Genomic DNA, 23804 nt, shown 5'->3' with positions numbered 1-23804 from the left:
GGGTCCGCACCAGCGGTCTCGTCAAAATCCTCCCAGACACGCCGCGGCCCACCGACCGACCGACCGACGGACGGAGAATGTCCACGTGGGGGGTGCGCGCCCGAGGAGGCGCGGGAAGGGCAGGCTGCCCGTCACGCGGTAGGTCGCGGGAAGAGAAGGTGACGGCGCGAGGGACACGGTCGGCGGCCCCGCGATCGTGCCGTACGGAGACGGATGGCGGCCGCGCCCGCGCGAGTGGGACACGAGGTGCCGAGTGGCGGAACCTCTACGCCGTACGCCCGAAACGAACGTCAAGCTCGTGTCGACTAGACTTCGCCAAAAATAAGGAAAGGGTTGTGTATACTCAGAAAACACCACTGGGGGCAAGTGAGGACGTCGCAGGAAAGGAAACGCGGGGCTGCTCTTCTACCGGAACGGAAGTTCGGAGTTCAGGACGCCTTCCGGACGCCTTCCGGACGGTTTCCTGCGTCTCCGGGCCCCCCAGGCTCTGGCTCGTCGCAACACGACCAGACCCCTCGGAAACAGCATTCAAAACGCTACGGCATTGAACCGCTACTCTTCCGCTAAGCGCCAAACCCTGCACGTATCTGAACTCGCTCCGCCACCAGGCCCGCAGCACTACGTTTCTGGAGAACGGCAGACACCGACGTGGGCCGGTGTGACATGCCGAGTCCCCACCCCCCACCAAGTCTGGGGCCCTGTCTGCCTGCGGGGGGAGGACAGGCCACGTGGCCTCCACAGGCCTTCCCAGCTCCTCACTGAGGCCGCAGGGACTTCGCGCCTTACCTGAAACGGGAGTTCGAGAAGTTGACAGGGAATCTCCATTAAAAGATCCAGATCCACATGAGACCTGTTGCCATAGTCCACAAAGAACACCTGGAGGAGGGGAGAGGACACGCTTCGGCACAGGGTCACGGGCCATGCAACCGTCTTCTTGAGCTCCAGAACCGCGGGAGTCTCGCGACCAGAACTTAAATCCACACGTCGCTGAGGGGAATAACTGCTTTGCGGGGCTACTTTTCTAACTGAAACGATTTTATAATTTCCACTTAAAATTAGACAAGATCTTCTATAAGCTGCTACAAGTTTGCCTCCTTTCCTCTGCGTGATTAGTTACAGAAAAACACACCTCAGCAGAATTCCCAGAAACGTAAAGGATTTGAGCTCGAAAGTAGCTCTCTTGGTCAAAATCAGTGAAAGGCGCCAGGCAGACCAGGTCCGGGTGCGGGTGCGTGGGCAACGGCACCAATTTCAGTCGGTTTATTTCAGCAGTGAGCTTTCTCAGAATCTTGGAGGTTCTCTCATCAACCCTGTATCCCCAGAAGTGTCCTACCTCAACCACCTAAAAAAGAAGGAAACGCAGAGGTGACCTCCAGAAACGATTTCTATAAAAACGTTATCACAAGCCCACACGGCAGGACACACACACAGTACTGCGACCCGAGTGATCCTACAGGCTTTTGACAGGTGCTTACAAGAACACTCGGGGCTCATGGGTCACCCACAGTGAGGAAACGTGTGTCACAGACCCCTCTCAGGTGTGCGACTCGCCAGCACGCTCACCCACGAGAGGCTCCGACCCACGAGAGGCTCCGACCCGCGAGCAGCCCCAGGGTGGGTGAGCCAAGTCCGCAGAGTCTGCAGGCGCCCTCGGGGGCAGCACGGGCGGGTGTGGTATGAGGGCACAGCCCCTGCGAGAGCAGTGACAAGTGGGAGGAGGAGGAGCAGACGCTCCATCGAAAAAGGCCTCACTGAGCAGCCCCTGCCCATGCTGCCAGGTGCAGCGAGGACCCACAACCGCCAGAGTTTTCCAGCAGCCTGGAATCGAGGTTTCTACGTGGAGTCTCCTGATGAAGCGTGGCCAGATTTACCAGGAAGCAGACATCTATTTCCACTGAAATTTTTTTTAAGACGGAGGGGCGCCTGGGTGGCTCAGTCGGTTGAGTGACCAACTCTTGGTTTCCACTCAGGTCACCATCCCAGGGTTGTGGGATCCAGCCCTGCATTGGGCCCCATGTGAGCGTGGAGCCTGCTTGAGACTCATTCTCTCTCTTAAAATATATAAACATCCAATTAAAAAAAGTAGTAAAAACCACCTTAAAGAACGATGATGCTGATGGCAGTTCTGTTGACATAAACTGAGTAACACAGGCATGCGTCACTGTGCCAATGAACATTTTCACGTGTCAGGTCGAAATTAATGTTTTAGCATTTTAAACTTTTTTTATGACATAATTACAGAGAAAGAGCATGAGTGGAGGAGGGGCAGAGAGAGAGGGAGACACAGAACCCAAAGCAGGTTCCAGGCTCTGAGCTGTCAGCACAGAGCCTGACGCGAGGCTCAAACTCATAAACCACAAGATCATGACCTGAGCCAAAGTCGGACACTTAACCCACTAAGCCCCCCCCAGTACCCCCCCGCCCCGCTTTTTTAAACATTTTTTTAAACGTTTATTCATTTTTGAGAGACAGAGTGGCATTTTAAATGTACCTAACGTTTTAAAAATTAGACTTTGATTCTAGAATATTTGTGTTTCATTTTCTGTTACAGTTCCATTTCCATTTAACAAGTACAATAATGCAAACCCACCCACATTTACTAGATCACTAAGGTGCACAGGCTGTGTGCATGTGTGTGTCTGTGTGTACAAGTACATGCACTATTTCATGTCTACAGCATGACAATCCTAGGTTAAAAAGACAGAAAAGCTCTAATGATTCAGACACACCATCTCACCTCTGTGACATCAATTGTTAAGAGAAGATCTGTAATTGTCTGGGACCTGTCGAATGTGTTAAATGAGACCTGCATAGGATCTACTGTCTGCTTCTGGAAGTCCACATTCACCCTATATAATGTGATTTAAAAAAAAAAAAAAAAAGAAAAAAAGACAATAAAAGTCAGGTGTTACAAAGAAAACACGTTTACATATGTGAAGTCACTGCTCAAACTATTCCATTACTTATACAAGAAAAAACCATTTTAACACAAGAAAAGAACATCTTGTAAGCTGGCAATAACAGTTTGATTTCATCCCAAATCTGAGTGTGTGATGGCTTCCCGAGCTACCCGGGGCGGTGGGGGGGTGGGGGGGGGGTGGAGCGTGCACCCAGGGGTTATACACCACCCCCAGGGGTGTATTCTAAAGGTCTAGACTCTTACAGAAGACCTACTTTTAAGGGCACACATTCTAAGACCTGCCATATTTCCTAACTTCTGGTTTCAGAGGTGAGTGACTTTGACTTTTCCTAAAGTACGAGAATCCATGCCTGGTTCAATGTTAGAAAACACATACGTGATTTTCTAGTCAACCATGGAGACATAGTTCATCTCTTAAAACAGTAAGACAGCAAATGCTGAAGTCTGAGGACATGAAATACAAATGTGATAAAAATACAATTCCCCTTTCCTAATACTTTCTTTCTAAAATGAAGTGGAAGAATTATGAGAGATCCTAACCCAACTCTGCCCCGCTTTCAGACCCACTTATTAAGAGTGATTCAGGCAAAGCTCCCAGCAGGACACACCCTCCCTGGGCTACAGACCCAACTCCCTGCACCTTCAGAGCCTCAGAATCAAAACCTCAACATGGAATAGTTGTCGATGGGATGTGCTTCCTTCCCTCACCAATTCCAAACTCCTGTCAAGGTCCTCACAGAATCAAAAAGATCACAAATAAGAAATGATGACTGAGGGCGCCTGGGTTGGGCGTCCGACTTCGGCTCGGGTCATGATCTCACGGCTTGTGAGTTCAAGCCCCGCGTCGGGCCGTGTGTCGACAGCTCGGAGCCTGGCGCCTGCTTCGGGTTCTGTGTCCCCCTCTCTCTGCCCCTCCGCCACTCGTGCTCTCTCTTGCTCAAAAACAAATAAACATTAAAATTTTTTTTAAATGATGACCTAGAATTCCTCCACACAGTACTGGGACAGTGTGACCCAAAGCAAAGGCATCTGTTACATCCCGAAGGGTGATTTAACTCAGTCCAAGAGAATCAAATCCATACGCCCAACAGCATCTGCCGAGTGCCGAGTGCCACTGCTTGGGGCCGCCACGTGGGCAGCTCAGCCTTCCTGTAGCAAACGAGGCTGGAGGGAGAGCCCCCGTCAAGAGGAAGGGGTGGCTGGTGTGGGCCGGCACCGGGGTGCTCCCAACGCATCTCCGTTTTTGTCCCACCATCCACTCTGCTGACCACAAAAATACTCCACTTTGCTTAAAAAGAGAAAATGATGGGCGCCTGGGTGGCGCAGTCGGTTAAGCGTCCGACTTCAGCCAGGTCACGATCTCGCGGTCCGTGAGTTCGAGCCCTGCGTCGGGCTCTGGGCTGATGGCTCAGAGCCTGGAGCCTGTTTCCGATTCTGTGTCTCCCTCTCTCTCTGCCCCTCCCCCGTTCATGCTCTGTCTCTCTCTGTCCCAAAAATAAAAATAAACGTTGAAAAAAAAAAATTTAAAAAAAAAAAAAAAAAGAGAGAAAATGAGAGGCGCGTGGGTGGCTCCGTCGGTTCGGCATCTGACTCTTGATTTCGACTCAGGTCACGATCTCACGGTTCGGGAGGTCGAGCCCCACGTCAGGCTCTGTGCTGACAGCGCAGAGCCTGCTTGGGATTCTCTCTCTACCCCCCTCTCCTCCACCCACACGCTCGGTCTCTCTCAGAATAAATAAGCCTTAAAAGCAACAACGACCGTATTTGAGACTGTGGCAGCAGGCAGACAGGGGTGCCCGCCCGCCTTCTGAAAATACCTTGTGTTCCTGAGCTTCGAAACCGCCCCTCCTTGGACCTTCCCCTCGATCTCCTCTGCAGAGTGTACATTCAGCTCCAGGGCAACTTTCAGCTGAGACATCTTGATCGCCATGTACACCGCGGGAAGAGTTTTAAACCTCTCTGTCGGATTACGTGAGAACTCCACGAAGGCTCTGCTCCACAAACGTAAAGAAAGAATCAGTTCTTCAGGAACCTGAAAAGGAGAACTGAATGCATATTAATTTCTCTCAAAATGAGATGGACATTTTTAATTACACCTCTCCTCAGAATACCAGAAACTCTTCATTCCACAATTAAGAAGTTTTCCTTAAATGAAACTACCCACTTAAGAGAAACAGAAATCACAAGGACCTGTCATCTTGGTAAAACCGAGTGCCACCCTTATGAATTCCCCCACGTAACGCAGGACGCACGCCAAGTGCGGATGAGACTTTCAGCCAAGGAATCTTGACTCTCACAGCGAACACAGGATGATGGCTCTGTGAGCCCCCACGGTTTTTCTATTTTACTGTAAACTAAACACAGAGGACAGAAAATCAAGAAGAGGTCAGTCTCTCCATGCTCCCCTCCACAAACAGCACCGGGCTGACCCCCCAGGTGGGCTGGCGGACACCCCTCGCCACCAGGCCTCCCACATCCCTGCCGGAGGAGAACCGAGCGTGCGCTGAGGGCGTCTGCTGGGCATTTCCCGGGATAAATAAAGCTTCAAGTTCGCACTTGCTTGTACACGAATGCCCTGGGTCAAAACATCATCGTCATGCAAAGAGACCTACGACCCCTCCAAGTACCGTCACGGAAACACGGACGTCTGAGCCCCGCGAAGGACACAGCCGGTGAGGAGGGGCAGGCAGGGACAAAAGTCAGCCCCTAGCTCGGCCCTGCGCCCAGCCTGTCTGCAGCCTGAGCCCACTGCCCCGGGAGCACCGGCTGTCCTCCGCCCTCCTGCACCCCCCCCCCACCGCCCTCCTCGCCTGCCTCCCTGTGGACTCCCCACTGAGCACGTGCACTGGCCTGTGCCCAACTCGCTCCCCTCCTGTTCTGTTGCCTTCTCTAGCCGGCTCCTGAGTTTCTCCTCAGAAAGCTTCTTTCACACTGAGGCCACACTTCCAGAATGCCCATCTTACAGCAGATTCTGAACTCCCGCCCACGGGACCCCCACCCGCGCCCCTCCTGCCGGGGGGCCGCTCCTCACGGCCCCCTCCCACTCAATGCTGTCTGGAAGTCTGGAAGACCTGCCCTCGTGGACCCCCATCCCCTTTGTCCTGTACACACGACCAACAACCAAGCCCAAGAGATCTTGTGTCTCACCTGTGGCCTCCTTGGTGTCAAGGGTTACCTTGCTTTACACGACTGCCAAGGCTCCCCCTCTTCCCCGTCCTCTGATCACGTCCTACAAAACGGCGCAGCTCCGACACCCGGGGGTCTCCACACACCCGTCTATCCGTCCTCATCCTGGCCAGGTGGCCACAAAGGACCATCTGGCATAGAGCACCCGACCTCCACGACACACACAGATCTGACACAACACCAGCTGCCGGCCACCCGGCCTCCACCCCAGCCTCGCGCGCACCCCACTCTCTCCAGAGACCCAGCTGGGCTCGCGCTGGGCCCCTACGGGAGCAGCGCCTCTTCCTGCCCCAGCAGCCACCTCCGCCGCCCACCTCAAACACCTCCTCGGAACGTCCCAAGTGAACATGACTGCTCCGAGCCCCAGAAAGAATGTCTTCTGACCACCTGGGCCTCCCTGATGACAGTCCGAGACGGACAAATGTCTGTGGAACCCCACAACTAAGCTGACACCCCACCGCCAGGCTGGAAGCTCCACGTGGGAAGAGACGCTGTGCCTGTGAACTTACCACCTGTGCCCGAAGGCCCTTCACGCCTGACACCACTTCCTCGCTCAAGAAAGCCCTGCGTGACCCCATAAGGAACACAGCCTCTACTCCCTCAAATAGTGATTTGGGTCATCCTTTGTCCTTACACACTCGATGCACAAGGACGGCTCCTGGTACAACCAGAAGAGCACAGTTACACCTCCAATAACTGACATGACATTGCTACTGTGGCTAAAAAGCCAGAAACAAGGAATCGTGTAAAATAGGATTAAAATACCTATTTAAAAAAAAAGGCTCAGACAGGAAGAATATGAAACAGACACAGACTCCAACCCAGTGACAAGATCAGACTTGTTGGCTGCTGGCCACTGAAACCCGGCAAAGATCACCCACGCACAACTGGAGCCAGAGCCAAGGCAAACGCGATTTCTCTTCTCTTTCAACCGAGTGACCTCCTAAAGGGGCTAAGCTGTGAGCCTGGTGGTCCGCTACCAACAAGGTCCAACAACACCTGGGGAGTCAGGACAGAGAGCTTTGCCATGTGGCTCCAGTTTTAAATAAGTGATTTGTAAACGTGATGAAGAATCTCAGCGTAATCTGAGGGGCCCCTGGGTGGCTCAGTCGTTAAACACCTGACATGGGCTCAGCTCACATCTCATGGTTCGTGGGTTCGAGCCCCACGTCGGGTGTGCTCGAGCCTCATTTTAGGTGAGCCCTGCTTCTCTCCCTCTGCCCCTTGCTCACTCGTGCCCCCCCCCCAAACAAACAATTTCAGTGTAATTTGTGTTTGAATATTTAAGAAGACTTGAGGTACTATAAGCTAAGCTAGTTCAATCTGTAACTGCTGTGGACAGCATTGAGACCCTGTCAGGTTATGAAAATCGATGTATTAATCACAGGAACAGAACTTACAACGTCTGAAAAACTAACCCAAACTGACATCAGCTTAATAAAAACAATTTATAGACCACCAGAAAAAATCTCCAATGTTAAAACTAAAAATCAATTTAAAACCACAGTCTTTTCTTCACACAAACATTCCCTCCTAGAAATAAAAACTCAAAGGGACACTCTGAGCCGTGCCATTCTAGCCCTTATACCTGCAATTCAGATAAGGTGAAACGTACTCAGCGTCCGCAGAACTTGTCTGCCAAAAATAATTAGAACACACGTGTGTTGAGTAACTACAAGCAGGGAGGCCCTATCCTGGGGTGTCTCCATGGCCTACAAAGTAACCTATCACTAGTGATGCACCGTGACCACCTAGGGGCAGGCGACTCCCCGAGCACCGTCCCGGCACCGCAGGGCATCACCACAGGCTCACGGCTTAGCTGCTCTAGGAGGCCACGCGGTTGAAACAGAAGAGAAATCGCGATGATAACAAGACAGACCAAAGCCACATTCCACGGCCATGTGGAACAGCCCGAACAGAGACCCATTTCTACGTACACTCAGTTTTAAGGATTCGTTCCCGCAAACGTTAAAAACGTTATGGCTCTTTCATAACTACAGTTGATTGCAAAAATATACTTACTTTGTACCATCAAATACAACGGATTTGACTTGACCACACTGTCTAAAGAGAGACTGTAGTTGTTTATGGTAGAGAAATCCATAGGGAGGAATGTGCTTCAACTGTAACACATAAAGCAGGATTAGTATTTAGTATTAGTATTTTAGCATCAGAGCAGACGTAGAAGCTAAGGAAACAGTTATGATGTTCATAACTGTTCACAAGCTAAAGCCGCTACACATTATTTTAGTTCACAGAAACATAGTTTACTGTCTTTAACCATAAGATGTAGACTCTACGACAGGTGTATCTAATGACTAATGACTTTTACATCGTAACTAAGCTTCAATAATAAATACATGCTAAATAAAAGCTAACTCTTTCTCTGCCAAAATAATACAAAAGTCCAACAGGAAAAAAAAAAAGCTGTTTTTTTATTTTACTTTAAGCAAGCTGACTAAACACGTCTCTTGGCACAACCCCTCCTACGTACACGAAGGGAACCAGCAGGAGCTCTGCCCCACGGGCCCGAGGGGCACCACACACCGTGGCCACAAGTCAAGCACACTGAGCTGCAAACCCCTCCCAGCCCCGACTGCTTGCTTTCTCCCCTCCGTCTGGGTGATCAGCATTCCAGGCTCTGGCTGGGCAGGAAACCTGGGGCCCCTGCACCAGCGGTCCCAGGCCCCAGGAGAGGCCGCGAGAGGTGAGGGGTGGGGGGGGGGGCAGGCGAGAAGCCCCGGTTCTGAGCTGCCAGGTCAAGCGTCCAGTGGCAAGGTATGGAATCGCCCCAGGACTCACCCACCACAAGAAGTAAGGATGAGGGTAAGTCCCCACATCGAGGGGTCAGCGCAAGGCTCAGGGAAGCAGAATATAAAATGCGTAACAAAGGGCCTCTCAGGTAGGGGTTGAGTCAACGCGAGCTATCGTCTGGTCTTCCTAATGCGCATGGAGGGCAAAGGTCTGGCCTCAAACCCCACTCGTGGCAAGCACAGCTAGAACCTGACAAGGACCCCGCGGGATCCTTCTCGCCGTGCACAGGGCAGGGGAGAAGACCACATCTCGAGTCAAGGAAGCCAAACAAAAGAGCCTTGTCCGGCCTGAAGACCCACAGGGGCAGAGTCCCCAGCAGCGATAAGAGACTAATGACCACTTTTTACATGAAAATTCCCTTCAGCTGCCTGCCCCCAGCCTGAGCACCAGCAATGTTCAGGCTCGTCCCAGATCTCCACAACACTCAGTCGCCTGTGACCCTCCCCGTGCACCTGCTCCCTTCAGTGATCGTGGCGACGTTACCAACAGGAAAAAGCTGGCATGCTCGAGCGCTTACTGTAGGCCAGCCACTTTACCGAGGGCTTTACACCCCCCCCCCCGTCAGGTATAAACTGATAATAGAACCGAGTGGTGCAGTGAAAGTCCAGTTCCCAAGTACTTTATTCCAGCTGTGCATCCTGACATTTCCACGTGCTCAGGTTTAACCAAACGGTCCACAAATGTTCGTCCAATGGTCCATGCCAATGGCTGAGCATCAGATTCACCGAAAACACATTATTATTTAAATGTTAATTTCCAGACCTTTCCTTCTCGTTCAGATTTTGTGGCATGGAGCCCTGAAATATTTAAAAATAAACAAACACTCTCTAGGTGATTCTACTGGGCATTCAGGTCTGTGGATCAGTTTAAATCACAGTCCTAATCTGACAACCAGTAACATTTCACTTTGTGTAAAATGAAACTGTTAACTAAATATTCTCAACCTTATGGAGAAGGGTTTTAAATCCTTCAAAAGGGCACATGATCAGTTAGCCATAAATATGTAACTTCTCAAGGCTATCTTTCCAGGCCAGGTCTGCAAAAAAGGAAGCAAGACTGAGGGCAAGTAGATGTGTGTGAAAAGGTCAAACAAGCTGTTGATATCCACGTGAGAGGCAAAAACCCACCAGGTACTTGTAACAATGGAAACACCTGGAGAAACACAACGTTCTGTAGCAGCCACACTGAAACGGAGCGCCTACCACGATGGTGGTCTTCGGGTCTTTGCCGGCCAGCTCCCTCACCGCCATCTCCTCGTCAGGCTGTCCGAAAGTAAAGTAATTTGGGTAAAAAGCACCCGCCAATACAACCTGGAAGAGAATTGCACTTTCGTGAAGTAACGTTATTTATCAGTCTGTCTCACCAACACACAAATCTCTTCCCAGAACGATGTTAACAGCTCTAAGGTAAAAAATGAGCTTACATTAAAAAAAACTAGACCTTCTACCAACTGAGCCGGAAGTCCCAATTCTGGTTATTTTACCGGAAAAAGAGCAGCAGTCCAGACACAGTCTTTCTTCAAAGGACATGGAGCCCATCTCAGAAGGAGGGCTAGGAAACAGTGCCGAGTACGAGTGAGGGCACGAATGACTCTGCACACTTTCCTACCTGCTCCCCAGCAAACTCCCCTCTATAGGAAGGGCACCTCTCCACACTCCAAGAAACACATCCAGTGTGCACTCCTATTTTTTTTTTAATTTTTTTTTAACACTTATTTATTATTGAGAGACAGAGAGACACAGGGCATGAGCAGCGGAGGGGTAGAGAGAGGGGGAGACGCAGAATCCGAAGCAGGCTCCAGGCTCCCAGCTGTCAGCACAGAGCCCAACGCGGGGTTCAAACCCACAAACTGTGAGATCATGACCTGAGCCGAAGTCAGTCACTTAACCAACTGAGCCACCCAGGCGCCCCAATACGCACTTCTAAAAAGCACTCTGCAGAGTCCCTTCTTCAATCAAAATATCATTCGAAACAAACACTCACAGAAGACTCTCCCTCCTTAAAGCAATCTGAAACCCAGAAAAACACCGTCTTCTGGCATCATTCTGTTTGCAGACATCTTCCGTCAACCCAATTGGACGCGCTTGATGCACACAGACGTCCTCCTCCTCCTGACCCCAAAGTGGAAAAGGTAGCCACTTTTCTAGGCTGTGCTTCCTTCCACACGATCCCCGTAAGGTCCCATCCAACAAGCTAACTTGATCACGGCCTCCAAAGTTAGTATCTTCAGTATAAGGGAATAGCTATATATGTTGAATAACACGAAGAACAGTTTTCGTTTCTTGAAAGCAAAAAACCAAGGACCCCTCCTGAAACAGGAACAATGGCTGGCGTGCTACAGAAACATGCCTCTGGAGATTAGCAACGGATCTGGATGACCAGCCTGATGATGTGGAAACCCTACGCTATGCAAGGTAAGAATGTTTCCTAACCCCCAAAGCAGGATGAACATCACGGACCTAAAATCTCTGCTGAGACATGACTTATATCAGGAAGACAGAGTGCGTGCGCTCTCAACCACAACACCCGGCAAGAAGAAAGAATCAGGACAGATATCCAGGAAACCCCAGCATACCTGCAGGATGAAGCGCTGCTTATAAACATATTCTTGGTCCATGACAGGCCGCCGCGAATCAACGTACATGTTGAACTGAGAGACCCGGTTCTTCAATTCTCCGTACAGCTCAGCCACCTAAGAAAAACACACGGAGATATGAGGTCTCGAAGTGCTCCTGCCATTCAGAACAGTGAAAACACTGGAAAATAAGCACACTATTGGGAAAGCATTCACACATCTATGGGATCAAACACAGAATTCATTAAGAGTCACCTTATTGAAGACTAGTAAGATATGGAAAAGATGCTCAACGATAACCACTAACAGAAATATCAGGACAGGGGTGCCTGGGGGCTCAGTTAGTTAAGCGTCCAACTCTTGAATCGGCTCAGGTCATGATCCCAGGGTCATGGGATCGAGCTCCGCATTGGGCTCCTCACTGACAGCATGGGGCCTGCTTGGGATTCTCTCTCCCTGCGCCACCCCTCAAAATAAACAAATAAACATAAAAAAAGAAATACCAGGACATAAAACCATATATGCTTCATGATCCCAATCTATAAGTGTGCAAGCGCGCAAACACACACACACACACACACACACACTGCAAACATGCACCCACAATGCCCTGTGGGCATAGGAAGAGCAGGTAACCAGAACCATCTCCTCTGCTTTAGTCCCTCACGTGCCTCTGAACCCCCACCATGAACATGTATTGCTTTTGTAATTAAAAACAAGCTTAAGTGACCAATGGTTCAACAGTTGCTCTGAACAAAAAAAAATCACCCAGTTGTGATTAAAAACCATCTCACACAGAACATCAAACTTCAATACACAGACACAAAGGAACACACAACAATAAATATCTGTAAATTGTTCATAAATTAATTTACCACAAAATTATCTTAATAAACTAAAAAAGTAAAAAAACCACACAGATGTGAACATTAACTGGAGAAAACAACTAAGAAGAATTGGAAAGATAGAAAAACTTAAAAGCTGTGTTCTGTGAGGATGTGCAAAAAGCCTACGACACATAGAAGGACCAAGCCCATCACCCCCATGGTAACCAATGCACTTCCATGTTCCTGAAACCTTTCTTTGTTTCTTTTTTTTTAATGTTATTTATTTTGAGACAGAGACGGCGAGTGGGGGAGGGGCAGAGAAAGAGAGAGGAAGAGAGAATCCCAAGTAGGCTTCCAGCTGTCAGCACAGAGGCAGACGTGGGGCTCAAACTCATGAAACTGAGAGCAAGAGTCGGACGCTTAACCAACTGAGCCACCCAGGTGCCCCCTCTTGAAACCTTTCTTAAGGCCATCATGACATATGACTTCTTTAGTTAAAAATCAGTTTAGCAGACGGCAGAGGAGCACGGAAGTTCTCTGCTTCTCTCATCCCTGAAATGCAGCTAGATCAGCACCAAACCATCTTGCACACCTAGAAAACTGATCTGAGGATTAACACAACAATCTGCATAACTTCAGCCACAGAACTCGGCAGGTACGCAGCATGGATTAGTGAACTGGGGGAGAGAGAAGCTTCTGAGGGTAGAGAGCTGTTTTTGTGGAGAGAGGACAGAGATGGGGGGAGAGTACAGGAAAAGCACCCCCCTCAAAAGCAGCTGGAGAGAAAGAGAAGAGTGGAAACAGCCCCAAGAGACTGAACAAAAAAGGGAAAAAGGAAAAAGGAGAGGGTTTCACAACACCATTACACTCCATAAGCAGGGGAGTGCAGGGTCGGAAATTCTGCAGCTAGTGGTGCTCTGGTGGAAAGGATGAATCCCCTGGGAGCAGACAGCAAGGTCCAAGGGTCCTCGGGCCACATGGAGAGAGGCAGTTCCCTGCTAGGAGGACACTTGGTTGAGGCTGTGTGGCCTCCCCACCAGGAAAGGTCCCAGTGGGCCCCAGAGAACAGCCACGTTTGCTGGTGTTGGAACAGGGACGTTTATGGTGAAGCCTGGCACCAGATGTGTGTTGCGGTTTGCCATAACCCCTGAATCGCTGCTGCTACGTGATTGCGCAAACTTTCTATGGGCGGGCTAACACCCAGCCACAGTCTCCAGGCCTCTGCAGCATCACGGTGGCCATCAGCATTCCCGGGAGCAAGCCAGCTCCCAGCCATTGCTCGGCGAGACACTCCCCCAGAGGGTCTGAGCAGGCCAAAGCAACAGGGCCCTTAGAACTCAGGGTTTTGGAAACAGGCACATCTGAGATAAAACTCAGGAGAGAGGTGCTGCCTGGCAGGCTGACAGCTTGGTCACCAACAGTGTCGAAGCCGGAGTAGACAGAAGCCAGAGACAAAGGAGGGGTACCTGATGATCAGTCAGTGAGAGCACAGAGTTCTGATGCTACAGACTGGGAAGCTGGGTGACTCCGTTTTCACCCTTCCCGTACCTACACACACGCGCATGCACACCACACCAATCAACCCCAATAAGCTAAGCAACGCCACCTAGTGGAGAATGGAGCCACTACACCAACCCTGTCCAGCTGCGTCAACCAAGTCCTAGAGGAACATCACAAGTCTCTTCGCCGGTTCTGTGTACAGACTATGAAGTGCTTCATAGTTTGACTTCTAGGAGAAACTGGATGTAATTTCATTCGGATTTCATTCTGTTTGCTGGTCTATCTACTCATTTTCTCTTTTTCTTTTGTTATTCTTGGATACAGAAAGAGAAAAAATGTATTTTTATTCTCTGTTTTTATAATTTTTACTTTTTTACTATATTTTTAAATTTTCGTATTTTTTATTCTACTTTACTTTCATTTCATTTTATTCTATCTTATGACATACATTTTTTTAATTTTTAAACTTTTTCTTACTTTTTTTCTTTTTATTTTCTTTCCCTATTTTCTCTATTCTAGCAAGCTTCATTCAACAAGCAGACCAAAACATACCTAGGATCTAGCTTCTTTTATTTGTTTTTTTGTGCTATTTTTAATTTTTTACTTTTTACTTTTTTGTTTAATTTTTTTAATCTTTATTTATTTTTGAGAGAGAGACAGAGTGCAAGTGGGCGAGGAACAGACAGAGGAAGACACAGAATCTGAAGCAGGCTCCAGGCTCTGAGCTGTCAGCATAGAGCCCGACGTGGGGCTCGAACCCATGAACCGCAAGATCATGACCTGAGCCAAAGTGGACACCCAACCGAATGAGCCACCCAGGCGCCCCTAATTTTTACTTTCTTCTTCTTCTTCCTCCAAAATGACGAAAAGAAGGAATTCACCCCAAAAGAAAGAACAGGAAGAAATGACAGCCAGGGGCTTAATCAACACAGATATAAACACGATGTCTGAACCAGAATTTAGAGTCACTATAATAAGAATACTAGGTGGAGTTGAAAAAAACATAAAATCCCTTTCTGCAGAGATAAAAGAAGTCAAATGTAGCCAGGATGAAATTAAAAATGAAATGAGGGGCGCCTGGGTGGCGCAGTCGGTTAAGCATCCGACTTCAGCCAGGTCACGATCTTGAGGTCCGTGAGTTCGAGCCCCGCGTCTGGAGCCTGTTTCCGATTCTGTGTCTCCCTCTCTCTGCCCCTCCCCCGTTCATGCTCTGTCTCTCTCTGTCCCAAAAATAAAATGAAAAAAAAAAAAAAGAAATGAGATGCAATCTCAAATGGCTGCCACAGCATCAAGGATGGATGAAGCAGAGCAGTGAATTAACGATACAGAAGACTAAATTATGGAGAATGATGAAGCAGAAAAAAGAGGGAAACTAAGGCAAAAGAGCATGATGTAAGAACTGGAGAACTCAGTAGCTCATTAAAAAGGAATAACATCCGAATCATAGTAGTCTCAGAAGATGAATAGACAGAAAAAGGGGTAGACGATTTATGTCAACAAATCATAGCCAAAAACTTTCCTAATCTGGGGAAAGGCACAGATATCAAAATCCAGGAAGCACAGAGAACTCCCATTAGACTGACCATGAATAAGGCATATCATAGTCAAATTCACAAAATACTCAGGCAAAGAAAGAATCATGAAAGCACCAAGGGAAAAAGAGACCTTCACTTACAAGGGAAGACAGATCAGGTTCACAGCAGACCTATCCACAGAAACTCGGCAGGCCAGAAAGGAGTGGCAGAATATATTCAACGTGCTGAACTGGAAAAACATGCAGCCAAGAATTCTTTATCCAGCAAGGCTGTCATTCAAAAAGTTTCCCAGACAAAATTTAAAGGACTTCATGACCACTAAACCAGCCCTGCAAGAAATTTTACAGGGGACTCTCTGAGGGGAGAAAAGACAAAGGAAAACAAAAAAGACCAAAAGCAACAAAGACTAGAAAGGACTAGAGAACATCACCAGAAACTCCCAACTCTACAGGCAACAAAATGGCAATAAATTCGTATCTTTCGGTACTCATTCTAAATGTCAGTGGACTAAATGCTCCAATCAAAAGACACATGGTAACAGAACAGATAAGAAAACAAGATCCATCTATATGCTGTTTACAAGAGCCCCATTTTAGACCTAAAGTCACATTCAGATTGAAACTAAGGGGATGGAGAACCATCTATCATGCTAATGGTTGCCCCAAAAAATGACAGAGTAGCCATACTTATATGACAATCTAGGTTGTAAAATAAAGACTGTAACAAGAGATGAACACAGGCATTATATCATAATTAAGGGGTCTATCCACCAAGAAGATCTAACAATTGTAAACATTTATGCCCCAACGTGGAAAGCCCTAAAAATATAAATCAATGAATCACACACATACAGAAACTCATTGACAATAATACCATAAGGGACTTCAACACCCCACCTACAGCAATGGACAGATCATCTAAGCATAAAATCAACAAAGAAACAATGGCTTTGAATGACACACTGGATGAGATGGACTTAACAGATATATTCAGAACATTTCATCCTAAAGCAGCAGAATACACATTCTTCTCGAGTGCACATGGAACATTTTCCAGAAGAGATCACCACTGGAACACAAATCAGCCCTCAACAAGTACAAAAAGGTCAAAATCATACCGTGCATATTTTCAGATCACAACGCTATAAAACTCAAAATCAACCACAAGAAAAAATTTGTAAAGACAACAAATGCTCGGAGATTAAAGAACATCCTACTAAAGAATGAATGGGTTAACCAAGAAGTTAAAGAGGAAATTAAAAAATACATGGAAGCCAATGAAAATGATAACACTGCAGGCCAAAAGCTCTGGGAAGCAGCAAAGGCAGTCATAAGAGGGAAGTATATAGCAATCCAGGCCTTCCTAAAGAAGGAAGAAATGTCTCAGATACACAACCTAACCTTAAACCTTAAAGAGCTGGAAAAAGAACAGCAAATAAAACCCAAAACCAGCAGAAGACACGAAATAATAAAGATCAGAAAAGAAATTACTGCTATCGAAACATACCAAAAAAAAAAAAAACCAAACAAACAAAAAACAGTAAACAGATCAATGAAACCAGGAGCTGGTTCTTTGAAAGAACTAACAAAATTTTATAAACCCCTAGCCAGTTTGATCAAAAAGAAAAAGGACCCAAAGACATAAAATCAAGAATGAAAGAGCAGAGATCACAACCAGCACAGCAGAAATACAAACAATAACAAGAGAATATTATGAGCAATTATACGCCAACAAAATGGGCAATCTGGAAGAAATGGACAAATTCCTAGAAACATATACACTACCAAAACTGAAACAGGAAGAAATAGAAAATTTGAACAGACCGATAACCAGTAAACAAATCTAATTAGTAATCAAAAATCTCCCAAAAAACAAGAGTCCAGGGACAGATGGCTTTCCAGGGGAATTCTATCAAACATTTAAAGAAGAGTTAACACCTATTCTCTTGAAGCTGTTCCAAAAAATAGAAATGAAAGGAAAACTTCCAAACCCTTTCTATGAAGCCAGCATTACCTTGATTCCAAAACCAGAGACCCCACTAAAAAGGAGAACTACAGACCAATTTCCCTGATGAACACAGATGCAAAAATCCTCAACAAGATACTAGTCGACCAGATTCAACAATACCTTAAAAGAATGATTAGCCATGACCAAGTGGGATTTATACCTGGGATGCAGGGCTGGTTCAACACCCGCAAAACAACCAATGTGATACATCACATCAATAAAATAAAGGACAAGAACCACATGACCCTCTCAAGAGATGAAGAGAAAGCATTTCACAAAATACAGCATCCTTTCTTGATAAAAACCCTCAAGAAAGTGGGGATAGAAGGATCAAACCTCAAATCATAAAAGCCATATACAAAAGACCCACCGCGAATATCACCCTCAGTGGGGAAAAACTGAAAGCTTTCCCCCTAAGGTCAGGAACATGGCAGGGATGTCCACTCTCACCACTGTCATTCAACATAGCATTGAAAGTCCTAGCCTTAGCCATCAGACAATACAAAGAAATAAAAGGCATCCCAATCAGCAAGGAGAAAATTAAACTTTCCCTCTTTGCAGACGACATGATACTCTATATGGAAAACCCAAAGATTTCACAAAAAAACTGCTAGAACTGATCCATGAATTCATCAAAGTCACAGGATATAAAATCAATGCACAGGGGCACCTGGGTGGCTCAGTCAGTCGAGAGTCCGACTTCGGCTCAGGTCATGATCTCGTGGTTCGTGAGTTCGAGCCCCGCGTCGGGCTCTGTGCTGGCAACTCAGAGCCTGGAGTGTGCTTCGGATTCTGTGTCCCCTCTCTCTCCGCCCACCCCTACTTGTGCTCTCTCTCTTTCAAAAATGAATAAACATAAAAAGAAATTTTTTAAATCAACGCACAGAAATCAGCTGCATTTCTATACACCAATAATGAGGCAGCAGAAAGAAATCAAGGAATGGATCCCATTTACAACTGCACCAAAACCCATAAAATACCTAAGAATAAACCTAACCAAAGAAGTGAAAAATCTATACACTGAAAACTACAAAAAGCTTAAGAAATAAACTGAAGAAGACACACAAAAAAGTGGAAAAATATTCCATGCTCATAGATTGGAAAAAACAATACTGTTAAAATGTCAATACCACCCAAAGCAATCTATGTATTCAATGCAATTTCTACCAAAACAACACCAGCATTCTTCACAGAGCTAGAGCAAACAATCCTAAAATTTGTATGGAACCAGACAAGACCCCAAACAGCCAAAGCAATCCTGAAAAAGAAAACCAAAGCTGGAGGCATCACAATTTTGGACTTCAAACTATACTACAAAGCTGTAATCATCAAGACAGTATGGTACTGGCACAAAAACAGACACACAGATCAATGGAACGGAATACAGAACCCACAAATGGACCCACAAACACATAGCCAACTAATCTTTGACAAAGCAGGAAAAGAATATCCAATAGAAAAAAGACCGTCTCTTCAGCAAATGGTGTTGGGAAAACTGGACAGCACCATGCAGAAAAATGAAGCTGGACCACTTTCTAACACCATACACAAAAATAAACTCAAAATGAATGAAAGACTAAACCTAAGATAGGAAGCCATTAAAGTCCTTGAGGAGAAAGCAGGCAAAAACCTCTTTGACCAAGGCCGCAGCAACTTCTTACTCAACACGTCTCTGGAGGCAAGGGAAACAAAAGCAAAAATGAACTACTGGGACCTCACCAAGATAAAAAGCTTTTGCATGGCAAAGGAAACATTCAGCAAAATTAAAAGGCAACCAACAGAATGGGAGAAGATATTTGCAACTGACATATCAGATAAAGGGTTAGTATCCAAAATCTATAAAGAACTTATCAAACTCAACACCCAAAAAACGAATAATCCAGGGAAGAAATGGGCAAAAGACATGAATAGGCACTTTTCCAAAGAAGACATCCAGAAGGCTAACAGACACATGAAAACATGCTTGGAGCACCTGGGTGGCTCAGTTGGTTAAAGTGCCGGACTTCAGCTCAGGTCATGATCTCGTGGTTCATGAGTTCGAGCCACACACTGGGCTCTGTGCTGACAGCTCAGAGCCTGGAGCCTGCTTCAATTCTGTGTCTCCCTCTCTCTGCACCCCCCCCCCCCGCTTATCCTTCCCTCCCCCTCTCTCTCTCAAAAATAAACATTAAAAAAAATGCTCAATATCACTCATCATCACAGAAGTACAAATCAAAACCACAATGAGAGGGGCACTTGGGTGGCTCAGTCGGTTAAGCATCTGACTTCAGCTCAGGTCATGATCTTATGGTTTGTGAGTTTGAGCCCCGCATCAGGCTCTGTGCTGACAGCTCAGAGACACAAGACTGCTTGGGATTCTGTGTCTCCTTCTCTCTCTGCCCCTTCCCCTGCTTGCACTCCATCTCTATCTTTCAAATATAAATAAACATTAAAAAATAATAATAAAAATCAAAACCACAATGAGATACCACCTCACACCAATCAGAATGGCTAACACTAACAACTCAAACAACAGATGTTGGTGAGGATGCAGAGAAAGAGGATCTTTTCTGCACTGTTGGTGGGAATGCAAACTGGTGCAGCCACTCTGGAAAACAGTATGGAGGTTCCTCAAAAAATTAAAAATAGAACACCCTACGACCCAGCAACTGCACTACTAGGTATTTACCCAAGCTCTACAGAAATACAGATCTGAAGGAGCACATGCACCCCAATGTTTATAGCAGCCCTATCAACAATAGCCAAAGTATAGAAAGAGTCCAAATGTCCATCAGCGGATGAATGGATAAAGAAGTGGCAAATATACACTATGGAGCATTACTTGGCCATCAAAAAGAATGAAATCTTGCCGTTTGCAACTACGTGGATGGAACTGGAGGGTATGATGCTAAGCAAAATTACAGGAAGACAAATATCATAGGACTTCACTCTTGTGTGGAATTTAAGATACAAAACAGATGAACATAAGGGAAGGGAAGTAAAAATAGTATAAAATCAGGGAGAGGGACAAGATGTAAGAGACTTAAATACAGAGAACATCCAGAGGGTTGCTGGAGGGGTCATGGGTGGGGGGATGGGCTAAATGGGCAAGGGGAATTAAGGAGGACACTTGTTGGGATGAGCACTGCATGTTATACATAGGGGATGAATCAACGGAATCTACTCCTGAAAACATTATTGCACTATAAGCTAATTTAGATAGATGACCAGTTTAAAAGTATACAAGTCACTTTCTCTGACCACAATGCAATAAAATGTGAAATGAACAAAACAAGGGATCTAAAAATATCTCTATCAGGAAATTCAAATATTCTTCTTAAAAACACTTGCATCAAGAAGAAAACTGACACTAAAAGAGGTTACAGGAAGGAATAACAACAATCCCTCCTTATCATAAATCAACAGAATGTGGCCCAAGCTGTGTACACAAGAAAATACACAGCTTTAAAGGCTTTTAATTAGAAAAACTTGGAAATGTTAATGGATTAAATACCCATCTCAGGAAGATTAAAATAGTAAACCAAGAGACAAAGAACTAAATTAATAGAAACAAGCAGGGCACCTGGATGGTTCAGTTGGTTGAGCATCCAGCTCTTGATTTCAGTTCAGGTCACAATCTCATGGTTTGTGGGATCGAGCCCTGCGTCCGGCTCTGCGCCGACAGTGCAGGGCCTGCTTGGGATTCTCTCTCCCCTCAATCTCTGCCCCTCCCCTGCTTGCACTCTCTCTCTCAAAATAAATAAACATTAAAAAGAAAAAAAAAAACAGAAAAAAGCAAACATCAATCCATTAAAATCCTGTACCTCTCCTTCCCCAAAAATGCCTAACGCAGTAAAACTGACAAACCAAACCAAGAGTTAAGTTCCTTGAAAATAAAACAGGTTAAGCATGTTGCAAACTGCAGTGAAGAGTGAACACAGCAGGCCTGGGTTGCCCACACCTTGCACATTCCAAAGACAGACTAGGTTCCTGGGACACAGCCTTTAAAGCCCTTGGAACTTCCTGCCTCACAGGAGTGTCTTGTCCGCCTGAGACCCTGGGCCTGACAAATCATTTGTGGTAGCAACGGGATTTATGGCGGAACACCTGCCACGCAGTACCAGCGGGAACTCTGCGGGGCTGACCGCTCAGTAACCAGGGCCAGCTATGCGGGCGCCCCGTGCCTACATACCTCCCTCAGGTAAAACCCTGGACACCAGGGCCCAAGTGAGCCTCTCCGGTTGGCAGTGCTTCCCGTGCCGTCACACACAACTGCCAGGAGAGCTGCCCTGCCCGCCCCCCCACCAAGCCCACGCGGAGGAAACAGCTGAAGCCCTGTACCTGCCATCTCTGGGCTTCTCCCCCTGTGCCTGTTACCTTTGCTCATTTTAATGTGTATCCTTTGGCTATAAGAAACCAGAACCGGGAGAGAGGGAAGATGGTGGCGTAAGAGGACGCTGGGCTCACCGCGCGTCCTGCTGATCACTTAGATTCCACCTACACCTGCCTAAATAACCCAGAAAACCGCCAGAGGATTAGCAGAACGGAGTCGCCGGAGCCAAGCGCAGACGAGAGGCCCACAGAAGAGGGTAGGAAGGGCGGCAAGGCGGTGCGCGCTCCACGGACTGGCGGGAGGGAGCCGGGGTGGAGGGCGGCTCGCCGGCCAAGCAGAGCCCCCGAGTCTGGCTGGCAAAAGCAGAGGGGCCGGACGGAGAGTGTTCCGACAGCAAGCGCGACTTAGCGTCTGGGAGGTCATAAGTTAACAGCTCTGCTCGGAAAGCGGGAAGGCTGGAGGACAAAGGGAGGGAGAGCTGCTGAGCCCCCGGACGACAGAGCTCAGCTTGGCGGGGAACAAAGGCGCTCGCCAGTGCCATCTCCCCCGCCCATCCCCCAGCCAAAATCCCAAAGGGAACCGGTTCCTGCCAGGGAACTCGCTCGCTCCGCGCAAACACCCAATTCTGTGCTTCTGCGGAGCCAAACCTCCGGCGGCAGATCTGACTCCCTCCCGCTGCCACAGGGCCCCTCCTGAAGTGGATCACCTAAGGAGAAGCGAGCTAAGCCTGCCCCTCCTGCCCCTGTGCACCTTGCCTACCCACCCCAGCTAATACACCAGATCCCCAGCACCACAAGCCTGGCAGTGTGCAAGTAGCCCAGACGGGCCACGCCACCCCACAGTGAATCCCGCCCCTAGGAGAGGGGAAGAGAAGGCACACACCAGTCTGACTGTGGCCCCAGCGGTGGGCCGGGGGCAGACATCAGGTCGGACTGCGGCCCCGCCCACCAACTCCAGTTATACACCACAGCACAGGGGAAGTGCCCTGCAGGTCCGCACCACGCCAGGGACTATCCAAAATGACCAAGCGGAAGAATTCCCCTCAGAAGAATCTCCAGGAAATAACAACAGCTAATGAGCTGATCAAAAAGGATTTAAATAATATAACAGAAAGTGAATTTAGAATAATAGTCATAAAATTAATCGCTGGGCTTGAAAACAGTATAGAGGACAGCAGAGAATCTCTTGCTACAGAGATCAAGGGATTAAGGAACAGTCATGAGGAGCTGAAAAGCGCTTTAAACGAAATGCAAAACAAAATGGAAACGATGACAGCTCGGATTGAAGAGGCAGAGGAGAGAATAGGTGAACTGGAAGATAAAGTTATGGAAAAAGGGGAAGCTGAGAGAAAGAGAGATAAAAAAATCCAGGAGTATGAGGGGAAAATTAGAGAACTAAGTGATACACTAAAAAGAAATAATATACGCATAATTGGTATCCCAGAGGAGGAAGAGAAAGGGAAAGGTGCTGAAGGAGTACTTGAAGAAATACTCAAATTTCAAATACGCATTGAAATCCAAGAGGCACAGAGAACTCCCTTCAGACGTAACTTGAATCGATCTTCTGCACGACATATCATAGTGAAACTGGCAAAATACAAGGATAAAGAGAAAATTCTGAAAGCAGCAAGGGGTAAACGTGCCCTCACATATAAAGGGAGACCTATAAGACTCGTGACTGATCTCTCTTTTGAAACTTGGCAGGCCAGAAAGAATTGGCACGAGATTTTCAGTGTGCTAGACAGAAAAAATATGCAGCCGAGAATCCTTTATCCAGCAAGTCTGTCATTTAGAATAGAAAGAGAGATAAAGGTCTTCCCAAACAAACAAAAACTGAAGGAATTTGTCACCACTAAACCAGCCCTACAAGAGATCCTAAGGGGGATCCTGTGAGACAAAGTACCAGAGACATCGCTACAAGCATAAAACATACAGACATCACAATGACTCTAAACCCGTATCTTTCTATAATAACACTGAATGTAAATGGATTAAATGCGCCAACCAAAAGACATAGGGTATCAGAATGGAGAAAAAAAACAAGACCCATCTATTTGCTGTCTACAAGAGACTCATTTTAGACCTGAGAACACCTTTAGATTGAGAGTGAGGGATGGAGAACTATTTAT

The 23804-nt window shown here is 47.1% G+C and overlaps 1 protein-coding gene across 7 annotated transcripts in view; it reads right to left on the bottom strand.

The window, feature by feature from the left end:
* TDRD9 (tudor domain containing 9) overlaps positions 1-23804 on the bottom strand; it is a 121481-nt gene that overhangs the window by 25441 nt on the left and 72236 nt on the right. For all 7 annotated transcript variants that reach the window (XR_006704226.1, XM_045448402.1, XM_045448404.1 and 4 more), the window contains 7 exons: positions 11496-11612; positions 10123-10230; positions 8129-8229; positions 4738-4911; positions 2738-2849; positions 1130-1342; positions 787-876 (listed from right to left, as the gene is read on the bottom strand). Coding sequence is in view for 6 of the 7 variants with exons in the window: in XM_045448402.1 (XP_045304358.1) it covers positions 787-876; positions 1130-1342; positions 2738-2849; positions 4738-4911; positions 8129-8229; positions 10123-10230; positions 11496-11612 (915 nt within the window). In the remaining variant the exon portion in view is untranslated. The remainder of the gene's footprint in view (positions 1-786; positions 877-1129; positions 1343-2737; positions 2850-4737; positions 4912-8128; positions 8230-10122; positions 10231-11495; positions 11613-23804) is intronic.

The sequence above is a fragment of the Leopardus geoffroyi genome, chromosome B3, assembly GCF_018350155.1.
Source record: "Leopardus geoffroyi isolate Oge1 chromosome B3, O.geoffroyi_Oge1_pat1.0, whole genome shotgun sequence".
NCBI classification, from domain to species: domain Eukaryota; kingdom Metazoa; phylum Chordata; class Mammalia; order Carnivora; family Felidae; genus Leopardus; species Leopardus geoffroyi.
Note: the sequence above shows the minus strand (reverse complement) of the source record. Positions and strands in the feature narration are given on the sequence as shown.